At 39.0% G+C, this 22,302-nt stretch overlaps 1 protein-coding gene across 8 annotated transcripts in view; it reads left to right on the top strand.

Annotated features, from left to right (window-relative positions):
• The window catches only part of EYA1 (EYA transcriptional coactivator and phosphatase 1), a gene marked incomplete at its 5' end in the record, with an annotated part of 317,837 nt that overhangs the window by 193,113 nt on the left and 102,422 nt on the right, over window positions 1-22,302 (top strand). For 2 of the 8 annotated variants that reach the window (XM_081258276.1, XM_081258274.1), the window contains 3 exons: window positions 3,425-3,494; window positions 3,823-3,965; window positions 7,756-7,882. In XM_081258276.1, the coding sequence (XP_081114402.1) occupies window positions 3,425-3,494; window positions 3,823-3,965; window positions 7,756-7,882 (340 nt within the window). Of the gene's footprint in view, window positions 1-3,424; window positions 3,495-3,819; window positions 3,966-7,740; window positions 7,883-22,302 lie in introns of all 8 variants that reach the window. The other 6 variants (XM_081258275.1, XM_081258273.1, XM_081258271.1 and 3 more) reach the window with 3 other exon arrangements.

Here is a 22,302-nt window from a genome sequence, read left to right as displayed (position 1 = left end):
CAGGTTTATTGTTGTGTTTATAAATAACTTAACATGATTTAACCATCTTTCGAGTTATCATGGTTTAAAAATATCTACTTTGCTTATGACCTAAACCTCACAGTCTCATTCAACAAATGTTATTTATTGATTACCTACCACATGCCAGGCCCTACCAGGTGCCAAGGAAACAAAGGAGAGTAGGAGGTCCTTGGCCCTGGAAGCTCATGGGTAGCAGAGGAAACTAACATCTATACGCTACATAAACTAACCATCATGTAGTGTGGTGAGGGCAACTTTGCCAGTGTTTACAACATTCCAAAAAGTACAGAGAAAGAAGATATTATCCTAAGGAGAAAATGATGTTTTAGTCCCAGTGGAAGAGTGGTTGACAGGCAGGGGAAAGAAGAGCATTAGCATGGCACTAGGCTCTGACATGAAGACCAACCAAGACAGACAGGAAAATGCATGGCATGCACGGGCAGTCCTCAAGTCCAGGGATGCTATGTAACTCTAAACCCACAGGAGAGTGGATGCTTGAATATCTTTATATAATCTGCCAAGGAATTTGGAATTTTTTTCTAGGGATAGTGTAAGTGCAGGTGAGAGATTGTAAGCTGGAAGAATGGACGTGAAGAAGTTTCCGCGTAAGGAAGATCAATGTGGTGGCAGAAGTGAGAGGCAAAGGGCACTGGGTGGAATGCAGGGTGAGTAGCTAGATGGCTGTTTCTCTAGTCCAGGTGAGACATAATGAGGACCCGCCCCGGGACAGGTGGGTAGGGATGGAGAATGCAGGACAGCTCAATGGGTGTTTCTGAGTTGGAGATGGGTGACTTGAGAGTCACAGAGGGAGAAAAAAAATGAGATGATTCTGAGGTTTCTAGTTTCTATGAAGGGGGGTCGGGATAGTATGTTTTGGCAGAAGGAGTGGGCAGATGTGGGTTCAAATACCAGCTTTCCTCTTTATTTGCTTGGACATGTTACTTAATTTCTAGCCCCATATATAAAATGGGGATAAAGAATCCTGTTTTTCCGCATTTTGCTGGATAGATGGTGATGCTGTCCATTGAGTAGAATTAAAAATACAGAAAAAGGGCAAATATGGGGGCAAAGATAGTGGGAATTTGGGAATCTGAGATGTTAAACATTTCTTACACAAACACAGTATTATTTGCTTTATGTCATTACTTCATTTAGTCCTCACAACCATCCTATGAGGTGTAGGTAGTATTACTGCCATCATTTTACATGAGAACATGCCAAGGCTTAGAGGGATCAAATAGCTTGACCAAGACCGCATAGAAGAGTTGGATCTTGAATCTGAGCTGAAATTAAATTCTAATTCCAGAAACTGTGTTTGTATTACCACACTCTGCAACCTCCCAAATCTTTCTTCATGTGTACACACATATACGATGCATATAATCTAAATCAGAGCTTCACGGAACCTACCTTATGCTGTATAACCACCCTGATATCTTCTATTCTGTTATTCTATTTGTTTATAAAAAATTGCTGAGCAGAACCTATGAAGTTGAATTTACAATCTTTTCATGGGTCGTGACCCATAATTTGAAAAACACAGGGATAGAGCTAGAAAAGAATAAAAGGGATTTCTGTGGCTTGCATCCTCAGATGGCTTTGGGGTTTTTTGTGTGGTAGTACATATTTGTGCTGTGGTTTCATTTTTTAAAAACTTCTTTCTATCTATGATGATCCAGGGAATATACTACCCCTCCAACAGCTCTGCTGGATAAATCTTCTCTGCCCTTGGTCTCTTTCCAGGCCTAGAAGAGGGGATTAGAAAGGTTGTAATCGCAGGTGGCCTGGGCAAGTGGCAGTGCTTGTGGTCCAGGCATTCTCTCCCTTCCATAAATTGTATTTAATCCTCCCGTAGCTATTTGTATGTTGGCCTCCCCACGTGCGACAGACAGGACTTGTCTTTGCATGTTTGCATCTGCAGCATGGAGTGCAGTGCCTGGAACAGAACAGTGACCCAACATGTGCCAAGAGATGGGGGACACCAGCCAAGCTGGCCTGCCTTCTCTCATTAACATGGCCTCCATCTCTGCCAGACCAACAGCCAGAGGGTTGACGTCTGGCAGGTCGCATGAGTACTGCTGACCTTCATCTATTCTCTTGTCACTGGGTTAGGCCTGTTTGCTTTACCGGGAAAGGATTAGTCATAGGTTTTGAGATTCTAACCCAAACCCACCACTGTTTTCCCAAACACAAGCTAGAAAATTACATTTGAGAAACATAACTATACTGATGTGAAATCATGAAAATGTATAAAACCTGGAGTTCATGGAAGCTTATGAAGGGTTTTAATGTAGAATATAATGAATAAATAATAGAGCCTCTGCAGACAGTGATTATTTGTAGAAGAAAATAAACATATTACATCTTATAATAATTGTACCCAAAGCATATGCATCTTAGCCAGGAAAAGCATAGGATGAGTTTGAAGGGAAAGGGGGAAATACATATATATATATATGTGTGTATGTATATATGTATATATTTATGTAAATGTGTAGATATGTAAATGTGTGTAGATATTTATGTACATAAATAGATGACCCATATTAGCAATGAAAGAAGCTGAGAATCACCATTTTAAGGCCTCGTGTTAATAAAAAAAAAAATGGTTTTTTTTTTTTGCTTCTTTATTCCAGAATGATTCTAAAAGAATATTTGATAGAAGGGTTTCGTGCATTTCTGAGACTTATTGAATCAAGTATATGTGATTAAAAAGAAATGAGATTCTGCTTGAATGCTTAAATAATCTCTTAAAAAAAAACCTTTGTGACTTGAATGCTGAAGTGGAGCACATATAACTGAAAGGCAAAGGAATATCCATCTCCGTGCAAGAAAAAACGGGCTTAGTTTGCAACTTGAGAAATCTTAGATGGTTATAGGAATGCATTCTTATTAAAAAAAATTGCTGAATCAATGCAGGCAAATGAGGATCTGTCCTATTTCTACTGCCCTGAGAGGAGATTAGACTGCATTTCTCAGTAACACAGTCTCAGGGGCGTGTGTCCCCTTAAACACAAACAATAGACCAGAGGACCTTCCGGTCCCGCCCAGCCCTGTAATTCAAGTTCATCCCTCCCCTTTCAGTGCGGTCGTTCCAACCAGTGGCCAGGACTCCCTGTGCTCTTAAAGTATTGCCACTGTAAAAGCCATCACTGACAGGTATTTAAGAATATTATGACTATGTTTTCTAAGAGTTGATTTAAAATTCGAATCACTTGATCAGTTCCTATAGGTTCCTTAATATAGTTTAACTTTCTATTAGGTTGACTTATGAAATTGCCATTTCTTCGGGTCCAAAAGGTCTACGGTTTCATGTGGCCAACCTATAGTTGAAACTATGTCAATGCTTTATACATATTTTGTATTTTGCTTGGATTATTGTGCATTATTTTTCTTTTTCCAGCCATTGGGAGCAGTAGCTTCAGCCCAAGACCGTCTCACCAATTCTCCCCACCACAGATTTATCCTTCCAAGTAAGATATATTTTCTCTTAATCAATAAATAACTTTTCTGAGTAGTCTTTTACCTTATTTCAAGTCATGTCTGGTGCCCACGTGTTACATCTTAATTTAAACTAAAGTGTGTTTCATAGAGACTTAAATGTATTTACGCAAATTTATTTGGAGCATCACCTAGGAGGGACACTGTAGTATTTTGGTTCTTTGTGTATTACACTTGAAGGTTATACATTAAGAAACAATCTTTAACTGGAATTTGTGATTTGGTTGTTAATCAGTTACCTTGCATGTTTCCATCTAATGCATGGGCTTTCTATTTTCTGTCATTTCTGACAAATAGCAGACCATACCCACATATTCTCCCTACCCCTTCCTCACAAACTATGGCTGCATATGGGCAAACACAGTTTACCACAGGAATGCAACAAGCTACAGCCTATGCCACGTACCCACAGCCGGGACAGCCCTATGGAATTTCCTCCTATGGTGAGTAATCCCTCGGCTTTAGCAGTGACGTTGCCTAGTGGGCACACCTGTACCTGCGAAAGTTTCACAGGAGTGGTACTTAAAGACGGTCCTCTTGGGCCACTTGAGAAAGGGAGGTCACATTTTGTGTCTAAATTCTTAAAATGATCGTTTCTAATGAGCATTGTAAGAGCTAGTAGTTACTTATCTTGAGGTCAGAGGTGGCAAATACCATGGTTCATATGGCCTTTTGCTCTCGTTTTGTTTTGTTGTGTTTTTTTTTTCCATTTATATCTCAATTCTTAATTTGCCACTTGAGCACTTGGCTCTGGAATCCAAAGTATTTTGGTGCATATTTCTGATAAAACTTCTGTGAATGAAGTCTTTTGGGGTGAAGATTCATTTCCTATTTATCAGATGCTGAGCTATGATTAGAGAAGTACAAGCAAAGTTCAACAAACCCTGGCTCTAAACTTGAGGGGGGTGGTAGTCTCAGATTTCAGCATTATCAACCATTAGGAAAAGTGATCTATATCATGGCTTGGGCTGCACTTTAAAGAGGCCAATCAGGAAACATTTAAAGCTCACGTCCCTATTTGTTCCTTCTCACCTGGAGATTATCTTTATCTTGGTGTAATTTAACTCAATTGTTACAGGGTCAATACCTGTAAATTAAAAATAAATCCAGCCAAACCTCATAGTTTAATTTTTAAAAAGCTTAGGATTCCAGAATACCTTCACTTCCATTGAATGGTAGTTGTAATTTTAAACAAACTGCAACTTGTTGGAAGAGAAAAATATGGATTATTGGCATTTTATTAAGAAATAAATAAAACCTAGTGATCCAGAAAAAAATACATGAAAGTTTGGAAGCAAGACTGATAGAGAAAACTGGTGGAGTATTTTGTGACCAATATTCTAATTATGCTTCTGCTGCTATTGTTATTTCATAATAATCTTTTCTCAGTATATTGAAAGAAATAATGTTCTTCTTTAAACATTTCATTAATCATTAGAAGGTAAATTAGTTTTTGCTTTTTTGTTCTGTCTTTACCCCAGATCAAATTGGCCATATATAAATTTCTAATAAAATATATAGAAATTAAAATCTAAATTAGGTATGACTTCAACCTTCATAGTTTTATTTTAAAAAGATCACAACTGAATGTGATCTAGGGAGGTGTTTTTCAACCAGACTTTAAAAACAGCAATAAAATGGACTTTCTAGAATTATCTTTCATTTCCATGACTTTTAGTCAGGTTTCTCAAAATAATGTTAAATATAGATCAAATTTGTCTGTAACTTATTTTAAACTACTCTTATGCTAAAAGAGGGAAAAGATTCTATGATTTGAATTGCGTAACTTCAATTCTATAATGTGAGTTAAGGCAGTCCCCAATTTATATTCTCAACATTTATTTGTAAGCCGATTATTTGAAGTAGAAATGTATTTTCCAGTACAAACAATGCTCAAGTACTGTAGACCTATCAGTGCTGCCAGGGGAAGGTCCCATTCCTGTTACTGCCTTGGCTGCCACTCACACAACTCTCTTGTTTTTCTTTCTCTTCCCCATTCAGTCATGGAAGGGCCCTTTGCCAATTTCTGGGCTGCGGGGTAAGGACTCCTCTAATTCTAAACCATCAACAGACGGCCCTGTTGTCTGAAATAGTTGTTCCAGTAGAGTGAGATGAGCCAGAGGTTCGGAGGTTAGGCTCAGAACTAGTAGGATGAAGACAGGGATTTTCATGTGGTAGGTGGGGATCGGGGAGGTGGTGAGAGTGAGTCTCAGTGTAAAGGGCTTTGATCCCAGGACCTTCCATGCTTATATATCTCCTGGGAATAATTTTCAGTCCTTAGCATTTTTCTGATCACCTCCTTTCTTCTCTTTTTGTACCTTGAGAACAAGGAGATGCCCCAGTGCTTCTGACCAGCCATTCTCTTTTTCTTGGGCCAATGCATGGAAAAATATGGCAGCCTTCTCCCTATTGCTTGCTCTGAAGGAAGAGCACATCGTTTAGGGGTTTTAACTGCTGATAGTTAAGGTCCTGATAGTTCTAGAAGACTTTCTCCAAGGACGTGTGTCCCCTGACTTTTCACTTAGACCCAGTAAGAAAAGATAGGCAAATCTTTTCATAGTAAGAGCGAGGGGTCGGCGAGGAGGAAGAGATCATGCCATTCTTCACTGGATCTGCGTGGAGTCGACCAGTGAGATGAGTTTGACAGCTTGTGGATAGAAGCTATGGACATAGGTGTGGCTATGGGTGTTTTCTACTTCCTGCTTTTCCTTACCTGTTCTTATCACAAAGATTCCCATCCTGAGCCTCCAGGCTGAAAACAGAGGTGACACAGGTGAAGACTGAAAGCAGATCATTATAGCATCAAATGGAGAGAGAAGGGGGAAAATCTCTATTGTGACACCATGGAAAGGAATGGAGTTTTCTAGAGCCATCTAACCACCTGTCTTGGGCACTTGTTTTTCCAGGGACCATTTATAAGTGTGGGTTGTTCATTGGTTTGGGATTGCCTGTACAGGGAAAGTCACATTTTTTTTTAAATGCTAAGGTTATGTTAAGACTGAAATGTAAGGCCATTATGAGGTTACTTAGAGATACTTCAGGAATTAGAGTAGGCTCTCTTCGCCAAGAGTCAGATTCTTCCACTGCCTTAGGAAAGTTACCTAACTTCATTCTACTGATGAAATTCCCCTAAAATGGAAATAAACAGTGAGACTACTGTGTATTCTAGATCCCAAAGATACTATTTATCTTAAGTGAAAAGTAAAATTATTCCAAAAGGTGAATTCCCTTGGCAGAAATTTTCATCCCCTCCCTCTGTGGGAATTAAGGACAGTTGTTAACTTTCATGACTGTCTTTAATTATGATCCAGGGCTGAGCCCTGTACAACGATACCGCCAAACCCAAGTCCTGAAATTAGGATGTCAGCCTGGCACTTTGGGAAGTTTTGGGGGGCCACAAATGCATTATTTTTGTATTATGATGTGATGAAAAGAAAGTGTACTTTATGTTACACTTAAAACAGTTATATTTGAATAAAAACCTGAAACTATAAGGGACAAAAAGAGAACTACTTATCAATTTCTCTATGCTGTTTATAAAGCACTATGTTGTTCTACAGGATTGAGTTCTTTATTATTCTGCTTCTCTTGTGCTTCCTGCCTGGTAGGATCTGGATATCTGGGAGAAGCTTTCCCCCTGTGTTGCTTAGTTCTATGCCCAATATTGCTACCTCTGACCTCAAAATGCGTTGTGTACTAAAATCAGCTTTGTGGTAGAAAGAGTAAAGAAAAAAAATGTTTTTAATGTTATGAGGCTAGAGACTCTAATTAATCACTTTTTAGAAAAAATATTTTGATTCTGGTGTTAATCAATGCAACAACATTTAGAATAATTTAGTTCAAGTTTAATTATGGCCATTTCTGGACTGTAAAGATGATCTTAAACTCTTGTAAAGCAATACAACTAATTATAGAAATGATATCGCTAGAGTTAAATTTTACAGAAAATGGAATTCAGGAAAACAACAAAAAAGAATAGTGTGGATAGGCATTGAAATCTGTAATAATCCTGGTTTTATTCTTTTTAATTGAAGTTATAGTGAAGGGTATTTCACTTTAAGCGTATATGGCCTTGGTTATTGAGATAACACTGGCGGGGGGGGGGGGGGGTGGGGGTGGGGGGGAAACGTTTGTAATTGGATAGTTGTGGGAGTGTTTTTGTATATGGACCAGCTTTTGAAAACGAACAGATAGATAAGCTATCACTAACTGATTTAGGTGCATTGTGGGCAGGCATCAAGACTGAAGGTGGATTGTCACAGTCTCAGTCACCTGGACAGACAGGATTTCTCAGCTATGGTACAAGCTTTGGGACCCCTCAACCTGGACAGGCACCGTACAGCTACCAGATGCAAGGTCTGTATACCCACTGGCATTGCTCTTTTCATTAATCCTGTGGGATAATTATTACCTTCTAAATTGGAACCTGATATTCTGTGTAAGTAGTGGATGATGGTGAAAGTGGACTGGGCTTGGAGGCAAGATAGCTGGTTCTAGTTTGGCTCTTTACTTCCCTGCTTTCCAGGCCTAAATTTCCATATTTATAACATCCAGGGGTTAGACTGGATGATCACTCAGGTTCTTTTACAAAAAGCTCTAAAATTCTTTGTGTCATGGAAGTTTTCTGCCTTTGCTTCTATCAACTAAAAAAAGGGTGAAAAAAAAAGCAAAGTCAATGATGTAAGAGGTTGTAGTATGATATATGCTAAAAACCCTGGCACTTGGTGTCGCCAGTCAACCTGTCTCAAAGGGGTATGTTTTCTTCATTTTCATTATCACGGCTCTGGAAATAGAGCATGTGATAGGTGTTGACTAAATGATCTGCCAAAGACCAGGAGATCAAATTGACAGCCACTCAATGCATCTTCAAGCTATTGCCTCCAAGGACCCATCCCTGGGTTCTGATTTTGAAACTATAGACAAAACATAATGTAAGTGCAAGTCATATGGATGACACCTGAAAGTTTATCTTGTCAGAGCTGTTTCAAGAGTAGGCATTACTGTAATTAGCAGATTATTATCATGAAAATGTGTCTAAAATACTTGAAAACTGTTCTCGCCTAATTTAAACATTCTCCTAATATTTTGTTTTTACCACTAATCAGTTTAACAAATGATATGCATCCTTTCAATAGTGCCAAGCTATAGTAGATTTAAATACCTGCTATTTTTTAAAAAATTGTTTTATTTATTGAAGTGTAGTTGATGTACAATATTACATAAGTTAGAGAAGTACAACATAATGATTCACAATTTTTAAAGGTTATATTTCGTTTATAGTTACTACAAAATACTGGCTATATTCCCTGTGTTGTACAATACATACTCGTAGCTCATTTATTTTATACATAATAGTTTGTACCCCTTAATCCCCTCCCCCATCTTGTCCCTCCCCACTTCCCTCTCCCCACTGGTAACCACTACTAGTTTGTTCTCTGTATCTGTGAGTCTGTTTCTTTTTTGTTATATTCACTAATTTGTTTTATTTTTTGGATTCCACATACAAGTGATATGATACAGTATTTGTCCACCTTTGTCTGACTTTTTTCACTTAGCATAATACCCTCCAAGTCCATCCTTGTTGCTGCAAACGGCAACATTTCTTTCTTTTCTTATGGCTGAGTAGTATTCCATTGTATGTGTGTGTGTATACCACATCTTCTTTATCCATTCATCCGCTGGTAGACTTAGCAACCTGCTCTTTTAAATAACAGATATGTTATAGACATCTTTTCACATCAATAAAATCTATTTTATGGCATCATTTTAATGGCTGCATGGTTTCACAGATATATCTTATTTAACTAACCCCCCTGTTATTGGACATCTAGAGCAATGCCACGAATATCTTATGTGCATGCTTAATTATTTCCTTTGAGTAAACGTAAGTGTGGAATTGCTAGGTAAACTGTTTTCAACTCTTTTAAGGATTTGTTATATATTTCCACAAGGAAGGGCTGTGAATTCGCGTGGACACATTAAACATTTTACTTTTTTAAAAAATTGTCATTTTGGAAGGTCTGAGATTTTATTGTTGTTTTCATGTGTATTTTTAGAAAATTGAGCTGATAAACCAGTTTTTCTTTTCTTGCATGGTGGTGTTTGTCTTTCCTTATTATTTCTTATATTACGTCTCTTAATCTTTAGTAATGTTTTATAGATGTATTTCCAGTTTATCTTTTTTTCTCTTCGGTACATTGGGCCTCTCACTGTTGTGGCCTCTCCCATTGAGGAGCACAGGCTCTGGATGCGCAGGCTCAGCGGCCATGGCTTCCAGGCCCAGCCGCTCCACAGCATGTGGGATCCTCCCGGACCGGGGCACGAACCCGTGTCCCCTGCATCGGCAGGCGGACTCTCAACCACTGCGCCACCATGGAAGCCCCCAGTTTATCATTTTTAAGAGCTTTTTTTCCTGCACGGGAAGCTAAAATTTTATGGGACCAGATTCATTAATCCTTTCATACTTGGTTTTGCCTTTGGTATAAAAAAGGCATGGATTATAAAGTTTTGATATATTTGATGGCTACAAAATTAAAATTACCTTATGACAGGTAGCATTTAGTGTTAGAAGGATATTACTCATGTGCTTGATTCCAAACTTGAAAGCTGCTCTTGGAAAAGAGCTATGTTTCTCCATATGCTGAATATCAGTTAAGTAAAGGGATAAAAAGAACAAAAATTGATGAGACTTCATTAAAGAATCGAATAGTCTTAGGCTTTAGTAATGAAATGGATCATAAGGCAAGCAAAGTCTGTTCGCTCCTAAAGCTTTCATTTGTATCAAGGAGAGAGACCGTAGACAAACAGACAAATACGTTATGCAATTGCAGAGTCTTAGGAGAGTTATGGGGAAAAAAATCTGGCACTATGGTCAGTTCTGTTCTACTCTGGGCATCCAGTCTCTTTAAGGAGAAGTGGATCCTAAAGGTCAGAATGAAACAGGAGAAGTGCCTTCCGGAGAGGAGAGATAACTACATGTGTGATTCCTGGACTTGAGCCCACGTGCAGCCCTTTGGTTACCATCCTCAATGGGCTGAGTACAGAAATTGCGAGTTAAGTGTTTAGAAACTTTCATGGTACATCCGTAGTAAATCTTACGGTGGTGAAATCAGACATGCACTCTGTGTCTTTTCTTTTTTCATCTCATTCTTTTAGTCATACATAACTATTATATTTTGCTAAGTTGTCAGCCTGGAAAGGATTAGGAGAAGAGAAGCGTGCTGTGTGTCTCAGAGAGTTTGAGAAATATTGCCCTTGACTTAGCTTTATCTTTCTGTCCTCGCAGATCAAAAGCTTATGTGGCAAGAAAGTTCCTAAGAGGACTAACTAGCTGTCAGAGTTGTAAGCATAGCGTCAGTGTAGAGAGAAGAGTGGAAATGAAAGAGGAGAAAAGAACGTTAATTTGGAGGTGGAAAAAACTCTATTTTAAAGCAGAAATAAGAACATGTGTAGCACCAAATATAGCAAATATAGCATTGCTTTTCTAGTTATAGGTTTCATTGCATCTGGGATATTGCATTACAACTTTTTGTGTTTTTAGGCATCCCCTGGTTGAATGGCCTTTCCAGTGGGATTTTAGAGCCCTTTTTCCATGACTGAGGTATTATTTCATACGGATATTTCTATAATGGCACCTCACTCATTTTCAGAATAATCTAAAATACGACTTTCACACACCAAGCCAAAGAATAATATGCTATTAACTTGAAAGTTGCCAGTCTGATGATGGATAATGATACGTAATATGCTATAAACGCCTTATGGTCAAATGTGGATAAATAAGTACACTCTGATTAATATGTATTTCTTAAATATTAACTGCATTGTAAAAAATGAAGTGGATGAAATGATTTTATGTGCCCAGTCATGGGAGTCTATTGACCTTTGTCTTTTCAATACTTCTTTTTAATATAAAACTTTCTATAATGTCTGAAATTATTTTCAAAATTCTCTAAATTCTATTATCCTTAATGAATAACAGTGATTTTTGCTTATATCAATCTTATATCTGTTAAAAGATCTGAGAATCTTGGATGACAGTATATGTATTTTGGTGATCTGTGAGCGTTTTACCTAGTGCTTTCTCCAATATCCTTTGACCTTTTAAATATAAGGTATGATGATGAGTTATTCAGAGATTTAGTTACTAAGATTTCATAATATTAGAATTTCACAATACTAGAAGAAATATTCTAGTAACCCAGATGACTCAGTGGGTGTTATGCTGATTAACTTCAGGAAAATTTTTGATGATCACCTCTTTGTTTCTGTGAGATTTAGAAGGTTGGACTAAAGGTACAGTGAAATCTTGCACTCTGGCGAACAGCGTAAATTCTAGAGTCAGGCTGCCTGTCCAACAGCCCTGCGCTTGCTGTCCGTGGGACTTCAGCATGGGGCTTGACTTCTCATGTCTCCATTTCTTCATCTCAAATGTGGGGATAATATTATCTGTTCCCACAGCGGTATTGTGAGGTTTAATTGAGATTATCCGTGTATATCACTCTGACCAACATCTGGCACGTAGTACGCATTCAAAGGCTTAGTTTTATTTACTGTGTTCATTGTGGTAGTGATGTGGTAGTGGTGGGGGAGGGGTGAGGATGATTATTATTGTTATTATCATCACCATCATCATCATCATAATCCAGCCTTCTGAAATGGTTCCAGATTAGGAAGCATTACCTAAATTCTCCTTCTCTCCCATTCCCCAGGAGGAAAAATAATTCTCTCGATATGAAATAAATATTAAAAATTTAATATATATACTATTATATATGTGTCTATACACATATATATGTATATATATAACCAGCAAAGAGAGCTCCAAGAACCCAGTAACCAAATAAACATAGCAAAAAAGAGCCAGATCTAACTCATGTGCTGGCAAAGAAGGAGAATCACTATCAACAAAGGTCAGGCTTTGTGTACATGATACAAACATACGGAAGAAACAAGAGAAAACAGCCAAGAATGTGAAGAAGAAAATCAGAAGGGAGAAATGGCTGTGTTGGCAGCAGCGGTGGTGGGTGCTGGAAAGCAGGAGCAGTGGGTAACACAGAAGGGCCACGGACAAAGAAAGAAACTCAGCTCTGCAGTGATGGGAAAGAAAGCGGTATCAACCAGGTCCTTACGTTCCAGGAATCCCTGCAGCCACAGTGCGACTTGAGTGCCAGGAACTGGTGGGGAAAATGGAGGTAATAGCCATGCAAACACCAAGTTATTTAGTTCAGAAACCAAGATTAGGGAGGAAGATGGGAACGTGACAAGCTATGCTCTATCGAGATGGAAGACTCTGCTGCCCATAACACAAAAAAACAGCTGCTGTTCATCATATGCCCAGCACTTTTCTAATTATTTTACATATATTATTTCATCCCTGCAACGACCCTGAACAATGGCTTTGAAGGATAAGAATCTGAAAATGCTGACGAATACATCAAAATGGAGAATGGTTTAGAACTGTCAGCCCCTGCCATGTTTTCTACATGCTTAGATGACCGCACCTATAGGGGAGGCGCTTACAGAAAACTACAAAAACAACGAAATGTAAGTTGCCTGTAGTATGTTTCCTGAAGGGTGGATTTGCTCTTTTGGTAACTGAGATACTGCATTACACGGCTAGCTATGTAAGTAGTAAAAAAATACCAACTCGTGAAGCTTAGAAAAGTTTTTTTAGGGAGCTAATTTCCGAGCACTGTCTGTGTTTTAACATTTTCATGGCACTTAAGGAAAAGATTTAATTGGTAATTTGTGGGCATTTTGGCACTGCCTTATCTTGTGAACTAGGCCAGCCTTGGTGCCCTCGTTTAGTCCAGGTGAACCTTCTGGATTCTTCCAGCTCCAAAGTTCAACACTTATGTCCGTGGCAGGCTACGGTGAATCTGGCACATGCCGTTTTAAGGCAAACAAGGATCAGATTTTTAAATGCACTAGTTTTTAAATGCACTAATACTAAAAGCCCACAGAGTAAAACCTCAGGGACTGGAAAATCTGATTGCTTTTACCTTTGCTGCAAGATTCTGGAAAATTCTATTTCTGCTTTTATTGGATCTCTTTTGTACATCCTGTGAAAGGTTAGAAACTTAAGTTTAACAGAGAAAGACAAGATGTTTCTGTTCGTGGACAACTGTGGAGTTCACCCTGAGGAAGTGAAACCCTTGCTGGTAGTTTTTGACATCTTCCTGCTCCCCGGGGTCAGCTTCAGTGTTTCTGGAAGAAGTTTTGGATGGTGTGAGATTTTTCTTCACACGCCATTGACAAACATGCAAATGAGTGAGTTGAATGAGGGAGTGTGGACGGACAGAGGGTGCCTGGAGACCCCTGGGTCAACCGTGCAGATCCTGTAGATAGTGTTTTCAATGCTGCCAATCAAAGGGCACTGACAACAGGAATGAAGGGAGGGCATGTGAGTTTATGTGTATGTCTGTGTGTGTGTGTGTGTGCGCGCATGTGTGCACACGTGCGTGCGTACATGTACTAAGGGCAAGAAAACTTAGGAGAAACTGCTTTAGCCTGTGATTCACTGACCCGTTTCACAGAATATCTGCCAAGCTTGTCATAAGCAAATTTTTTCTCCTTTTATGTAAAAGAGGCATCTGACTTGAAATCAAGCTTTTAGTTATAATTTCTTAAGAACACAAGTTCCAGACCTATTGCTGGCATCCCCATTCATTCATTTACCCGCCCCCGCCATCCTATACACTATAGACTTAGGAGACCATCGACCACAGAAAATAAGAAACTGTTCAAAATTTTGAGGCTGAGTCATAGGAAGAAAATGACATTTTGTTTGGCAATCTGTTTGAGATAAGGAAATGCAAACAATTTTCACATGAAAAGTAATTCAAGTTAAGTCTGGGCTCTTAACTGGTTAAGCTTCAGCTTTGAGGCAAAGCCAGCTTTCCCTAATAACTTAGTTCTATTGATCGACAGTTGCAGGGGGTGACCATTTCTTCTCATATTTTCATTTTATTTGGTAGTGTGTCTGAAATCTACAAATGTTTTGCTGGGAATGGTCTGTGTCACAATGGCAGTTGGAAGTTAAGAATCATAAGAACTCTAGTTCTCTTCATTTGGGGAAACGAATTTGGAATTTAGCATCGTAAAATCCTTGGTTACTTTATTATCGCAGTTTGTTCAAAGCAGTCTTCCCCTGTGTTCACGCTAGTAGGTGGAGCTGGATGGAGACATCACAGAATCGCGGTGGTTGTGTGGAATGCCTTTCTGAGTGTTTTAGTGCCCCAGAGAAGCAGTGAGGTGGGGACATTCCTGTCATTCTGCAGCAAGAAGGTGTCAGGATTTGCCACGATAGATGGCAGGGACTACACAGATGCGCACGCCCGAAACCCAGAGGGCTCTGGAAACCCCGCTTGGTTTATTTTCCTTTCGGTTTTATTGCTCTCTTTTAGAGGAGAAAATCACACGAATTCTAACTCCGTCTTTGTATATAATGTAGTTTGCTCTGTTAACGAGATTGGAGTTCCAACCAGTGAGGAGAGACAAAAAAACAAGGACAGGGGTTTGTTAATGGGACGCGGAAGGGTGACAGCTCCACAGGTCTCTGCACCTCGCCGATCTGGGGCTCGTTATGAAGTGGGAACCATCCAATAATAATCTAGTAAGGACAACCACCCGGACTTACGTTGGTCTGCCTGTCTGTAGCTTTTCAAATATATAGTTGAAGTCTTTCAGTTTATTAGTTTTTTAGAGCCTCAAAATTGCTTACCAAAATGTACTGTTAACGTTTTTTCATTATCTATAGAAATGGTATTTTTCCTTACTTCAAATATATGGTTTTAAGAAAATATTTATTAAACCTTTTTAATAATCTGCTCTGATAAAGCCTTGGAGATTTGCACTTTCTGGCATAAAATGACAGATGAGAGTTACAATTGGAGAAAAGCCACTGCAGCTTGCACTGATGTTCACAATTTCTCTTAATTGCTTTGCCATTCTACTCACATTTATATTTTAGTTTGTGGAATTTTTTGCATTCTAGAATTTTTTTTTTTGCTTAAGTTGATTTTTTAACAGTAATATTTTGTTTCAGTTCTTTTGGCATCTTGTGTTATTTCAAATGACAAGTGTTGAAAATTGTATGGGGATCTTCTGAAATCCAGTAATAGCAATAATTAATCAGAGATCAATACCCAAATTATTGTCGGTATGAATCGGTTTTTATTAAAATGTAGAGAAATAGATGAAGAAAGATAAATAGCAAGGTTTTGTAGTCTTTATTACCCTAGTTACAAATTGTCTTTGAAATAGAAAAACTATTACTGAGATAAAAAGGAAAAGTTGGTCATTTAAAAGCCTTCTTGTAAGAAAAGGGGAAAACTTTGGTTTTAAATAGCCCATCTGGCCTTCAGAGGCTTTTCCGCAGGGAGCTCCACTGACTTCTGCCGCATAGATTGCGCCCGATGATGGACATAGCCCATGGCAAAGAGGCCAGGGAAGGAAAGCAAATGGACTTCTGTGAAAATACACGAGGGACAAATAGCATCCTGCTTGCCGAGTAAGTGCTAGAAAATGCTCTAAAACATGGGAAATACAGACAGGCCCCAGCAGGTTCCAGCATTCTTATGTTGGCTGGGATTCTGGTTTTTAATGCGAGTCCTTGTTCTCTGTTAAGTAGACCTTTGACCTACATGTTACCTTTTTTTTTTTTTTTTGAGGTTATAGCTGGGCAGTGTTCTCCAGGTTAAGTCACACACAAAACTTTGATTTGATATTTTAAATCATGTTATAAATCAACATAGGCTGGGTTCTTCTTAACTATGAAAAAGTAGTAAGGATTTATTAATAAAGGTTTGGAGGGGTTGGTTTATTTTTAAACTACAATTGCTTAGCATCTATAGTACTGGGTGGCCACACAGGGTCTTCTAGCAAGACTGTTTCTTGTTTGTTACGGTTGGTTGACGAGACCACCACCTTTTCCCTATAGCAACCCCTGATGGTGACAAGAAGAAAGCCAGTATTTCTGATACACTATCCTTGGGTGACTATATAATTTACTTTTAAAATTATTTACCAGCCTCAAAAGAGTTACAATGAAGAAGTCTTTTAGAAATGAGATCATTATTTATGAAATTCCTCGGACGTCTCTACCCTTTGTGTGTCTGTGATGTTTGTCCAGCAAAAAATTAATACCACTTTTCAGTCCTCCCCACCCCTTTCCCTTTTGGTAACCATAAATTTGTCTTCTACGTCTGTGAGTCTGTTTCTGTTTTGTAAATAAGTTCACTTGTATCATATTTTAGATTCCACATATAGGTGATTAGCAGATACAAACTACTATATATAAAATAGGTAAACAACAAGGACCTACTGTATAACACAGGAAACTATATTCCATATCTTGTAATAACCTATAATGGAAAAGAATGTGAAAAAGAATATATATATATGTGTGTAAGTGAATCACTTTGCTGTATACCAGAAACTAACACAACATGGTAAGTCAACTCTACTTCAATAATAAAAAACTGAAGTTAAAGTAAAAATATGACTTTTTACAATATATAATTCACTTTCAACATTGCTGAATCAGAGCATCTAAAGGGTGCATTTTGTGTGGTAGAATGGTAAATGGTGGCCTGGAAGTGGAGATAATGGCCATTCCCTAACTCAGAGTCCTTGGGCCAGGAAATCACCATTCTCTCTCTGACAAGGATCCTACCTCACATACGGATGTGGGAAATAACCTGAGACAATGGATGTGGAAATACTGAAATATAAATGGACTGTAAAATCATAGGATGTTATTGTGTTCTAAATTTGAGATTTTTCATCTGCAAGCAAGGCTCTTATTTTCATTCATGTACCCATGAAATACCAATATCTGAGCTAGATCAGTGATATTTTATGAGCTGTTCAAAATTCATGATGCTTAATTAATTTAATATTTTATTTGATTTAAAACCCTGCTGGATTTTCTTTCCGGAAATTCAGACATATTTTAAATCCTTCCAGAAGGTGCTTCTAAGTCCTGTATTTAATATTCTTCATGTAATTTACATCTAAAGTAGTGATTATAATCTAATTTTTAAAACTAAGCCTTCATATATCATCCAGTTTAAAAGAAACCAGTAAAGTGTGTGTCCTTTAGATAAAATCTGAGAAATAAACAATTATTATTTGGTTATTTTTCCTTTCCCCACTGTCTTTTTCATTGCCAAACAAATAAGGAAGTTGAGAGATGGGTCTTCAAATCGCTGTTGGGCCTTCAAATCGCTCTTCCAAACAGCCTTCTGCCACCATTACCACACACACACACACACACACACACACACACACACACACAAAATTGTGGAAAGGTTTTCTCTTGTTACCACACCTGCTTCTTTATGACAGTCGTATTCTCACTGGACCCTGTTGTCATTACCATCCTGGATTGAAACTCAAGTACCAGTTCTGTCTCCTACTGGAGCCTACATGAAACCCTTCAAAGGCACTAGTCAGACGTGGTTCCTCCTTATCCATGTGAGACAGGTGAATAAGTAAAACAAGTGAATTTAAGGAACTTATGGTCAGGATAAAAGCAAGGCCAATGAAGCCTTGTTTAGTGCTGTTCTGAGAACAATGGTATCAATTATTAGTAAGCTCGAGTTCCCAGGAGGTAAAATCAGTGCAGAGAAGAACAGTCAGGGAAAGCTTATTGGGAAGATAGGATATTAGCCAGATCATGAAGGATGGGAAATGGGGATTGACGGAGAGAAGCATTAAATAAGAGGAGCAAGAATGAATAAGATGAGTTTTCAGGATAGCAGGGACCCCATCCTGAATTCATGTAGTGAGCTGTGGGCAGGCAAGCCTCGGGAAGTAGCTTGGTGAGCATATCCCTCTCCTGGGCACCTCCATCCCCACCTCTCTACCCCAAACGCTCACCCACCCCCATCTCCAGGCCCAGTTATATAAACAAAAATATCTTTGCATTTATAACACGTCCTCCAATCCTTAAAAGGAAAATCAGAATCATAACATTTCCCATGTCCCAATATGCTAATATTGGTATGATCAACATTCAGATTCCTGGGTTTTTCCGATAAAGAATGTCATTTTACTGAACTGTTATTCTTTTCTTAAATGATCAAGAAACTTCTGTCACCTACCTTTAGTCTCTTTCCCTACTTCCCTATAAACCTTTCACCCTCAGATCTTCTCCTTTGGATAGTTTATACTCACTGTGTACCAGGAATACGCTGCTTGACATTTTCTGTGTATTTTCTGTGTATTGTCCTTTTCAGTCTCATCAGATGTTTTCATTTCATTGACTGAGCAGCTCCATGTCAGAACTTGTGGTGCTCGTGTAGGTAACACAAGCTAATGTTTCTTGGTGGTGCTTTCATGAGATGGTGTGTTTTTAAACTTTCCTCAAAGAATAGACTCATGACACCCGCTTTTTTTGGTCCACAACACCCTCTAGAGTAGTAAGTGTGCCAATTAGATGGGCCAGTAGTTGCTGTGGACTGAACTAACTTGGAAAGGTTTTTTTTTTTCACACAGTATAACATATATAATCTTCCCATTCAGAATATAAAAATTTTCAACTTTAAAAAGAAGTCAGTGGAATGAAAAATAATTTTGTGTCCTAGAGAAGTTCTGAAAGGAAAGATTTCCAGTGTTCTGGTCTGGAAAGGAGTGTCTCTCCTCCCTGTCAAAAAAGAAGAATGGCTATGATTTTTCACAATAGTAAACTATTTAAACAGATAAGGTTTTCCTTTTCACTAGTGGGGAAGAAAGTATCACCACTGCCACCCTGCTTGGAAGGTAACTTAATTCCAAACTCTACCAAGAATAATGTTGGGCATTATTGGAGCCCCATTTGAACCAATCTCTGCCAAACTTCTTGTGAGTGAGAAATAATGGATTCGAAAAGGGAATTCTTTCTACTTCGGGGGAATTTTCATGATATGTTACATAAAATATAAAACAATTTATCATAGAATATTTCTGTTCTCTTTACCTAGAGGCGACTTTTCATGTAAAATCTTTTGGATCTAGGAAGGAAAATACTTCTATATTATTTTGGTAAATGAATTCTCAATACTAAGCCGAATTCTGTGACCTAACGTTGTAAGTGAAGACTCTTGTGAATCGAACAGAAACTCTTAAGAGGATAGATCCTAATGGAAGAAGGAGGTCTGTTTTTCCTGGTCATGTCCTGCCCTTTCTCCCCTGTAGCATACATGCTTAAGTCTGGTCCATGGTGGCCTTCTACACAAATGTGCCTCATCTCCCAGGCCTGTGTAGAGTAGGAAGTGGGCTTAGTAGCTACACACAGACGCTTTCTTAGGAGCGTTGTCATTGCTATTTTGCCTTTGCTTTGTGGTGTTCTAAGCTTCGGTGAAATTCATCTGGTAATACTGGCACCCAATCTGCATCAGATCAGCTATCAGAGTGGGACCCTTTACTCCCTATGAGCTTTGTTTAGCCCAGCTCAAGGGCCACAAATACCCAAAACAGTCTTCCATTCTTTAAATTCCTAGTGAGTGTGATTACTTTCTTAGTGTAAAAACAAAACTTATACTAGTGGGGGTTTTTGAAGCAGTTGCTAAAACACCAGTTGAATTGGTACTAAAATATAGTGGCTAGAAATAAGAGACTTTAGGTGTCCAGTAAATCTGTGGATTTTCAGGTCACATCCTACCCCTCCTGCCTCAGTAAGATGGTGATTTCTGTGTCTGAGGAGGGGCCCAGATTTGTGCCATTTAACAAACACCTCCTGGTGATCCCGTGGCAGACAGTTAGCCATATGTTGAATATGTTGGTTAAAAAATATATATTAAAGGAAAAAGAACCCTGGTTACTTTGAGAGGCAATACATGGTGGAGATAAAGAACTTCAACTCTGGAGCCAGATGGCCTGGGATTGAACCCAGGTCTGCCACACTTGTTTATCATCTTGGGCAGTTTCTTCATCTGTAAAATGGGGTATAATAGTACCTTCCTGAGGGGTGGTTGTGAGAGCTCGTGAGTTGTAACATGTAAAATATTTGATTGGCCTGGCTCAGAGTAAGCCCTTGATATGTTTTAAGTATGATTATTCTTGTCACTTCTATTTTGATTCTATGTTTGCTTCCTATGGTTTTTTTTTTTTTTTTTCATCCTTATAGAATGATCCCTGGGAACACTTTAGTAAACTTCAGATCTTCCCATAAAGCAACAGAGAACAGGGTAAGAGGACATGAGAGCTCATCATATAGACTCTAAAACCAGATGGAGCTATGTTTAATTTTACTTCCATGCCATGGAAGCTATATTACCCTAACCTAACCCTCTGGTTCCCTATAGTATCGAGTTATTTTGATAGATAAAGCACGTGAAAGATGAACTTATTCCTAACATATAGTAAGCATTCAATGCATGTTTTCCATTTTTATTGTTCATATATGTCATATATATAAAATATACACATCACAGAGAAGGAGAGGGAGACAGAGAGAAATTCAGTAACCCAGGCTTAGGAGGAAAGAGGAGAAGAAGGGAATTCAGGGAAGGTTTTTCTGAGGAAAGGAGTTTCTAGTCTGTGCTGAATTGGGAAGCTGATTAGAAGTTAGCCAGGATATAGTGGGAGTGGGGAGGGAGGGAGAGGTGCAAAGAGTAACCTTCAGAGAAGCGCGTGTTGCTTCCCTTGTATGAGGCTGGAATGTGTATCTGGGTGGGTGAGGGGTGGGAGTTCCTGGGAAGAGATCAAAGAAATCTAAGAGAGAAACTACAGTCAGACCAAGTAGGGCCTAATAAATAAACCCTGGTAAGGAGTTTGAATTTGATCCTGAGGCTAATAGGGGGCAGTTACTTTTTTAACAAGGGAGTGAGAAGATGAGATATGCACCTTAGAGAAAGTATTCTACTGCTGGTGTGGAGAATGAGCTATAGGGGGCCGGAAGATGGGCAGGAGACCAGGAAGCAGGCTGTTGAAGAAATCCAGTGCTGGTGGCCTGGACTAAAAGTTATCAGCTCTCTTTCCTAAGTCCTCTGTGGAGGCGGGTGGGGCAGCCCTACAGATCTGATTCTGGGGTTAAAAATTAATACTGCCTGAGCCTGATTCTCCCGCATGTCCATCTCTGCCTGACGTAAGTTAGATCCTTGTGGAAGTTGCATTAAGTCTCCTAGGCCACTGGAGTGCTGTTAAACTCCTGCATGTGAAATGGAATGGAATCTCAGCCTGCAGTCAGCCAGTAAATGAGTATAACTTATGTTGAATTCCAGCTAATGTACAGCCGTCGAAGTAGCATGAAGTCTGGGAAGTCACTGGGGTACTATTTAGAGTACTGAACAGTGATTTACGTGGTCAGACCCCAGTGGCCTATATGTGCCAATATAGCTTCCATCGTCTTTTCTACTTTGTTCCAGGGAATAAGTTATGGAATAAAAACATCCATTTTTAAAATATATTTTCTATATCTTAATTCATCTTCTTGGTGGATGGGGATTATTGAGGTCACTATTTATTGTTCAAAAATGTGTAGTATAGGGGCTTCCCTGGTGGCGCAGTGGTTGAAGGTCCATCTGCCGATGCAGGGGACGCGGGTTCGTGCCCCGGTCTGGGAGGATCCCACATGCCGCGGAGCGGCTGGGCCCGTGAGCCGTGGCCGCTGGGCCTGCGGATCCGGAGCCTGTGCTCCGCGGTGGAGGGGCCACAGCGGTGGGAGGCCCGCGTACTGCAAAAAAAAAAAAAAAAGTAGTATAAACGAAAGTAGCAAGTCATAACCTAAAAATGTGTAGTTTAAATGAAAGTCACAAGTCCTAACCCGAAGTATTTTCTCCTATAAAATGTATA

This window comes from Mesoplodon bidens (assembly GCF_964165515.1).
Source record: "Mesoplodon bidens genome assembly, chromosome: 16".
In the NCBI taxonomy this organism is placed as follows: domain Eukaryota; kingdom Metazoa; phylum Chordata; class Mammalia; order Artiodactyla; family Ziphiidae; genus Mesoplodon; species Mesoplodon bidens.
This window is presented reverse-complemented; position numbering and strand designations above follow the sequence as displayed.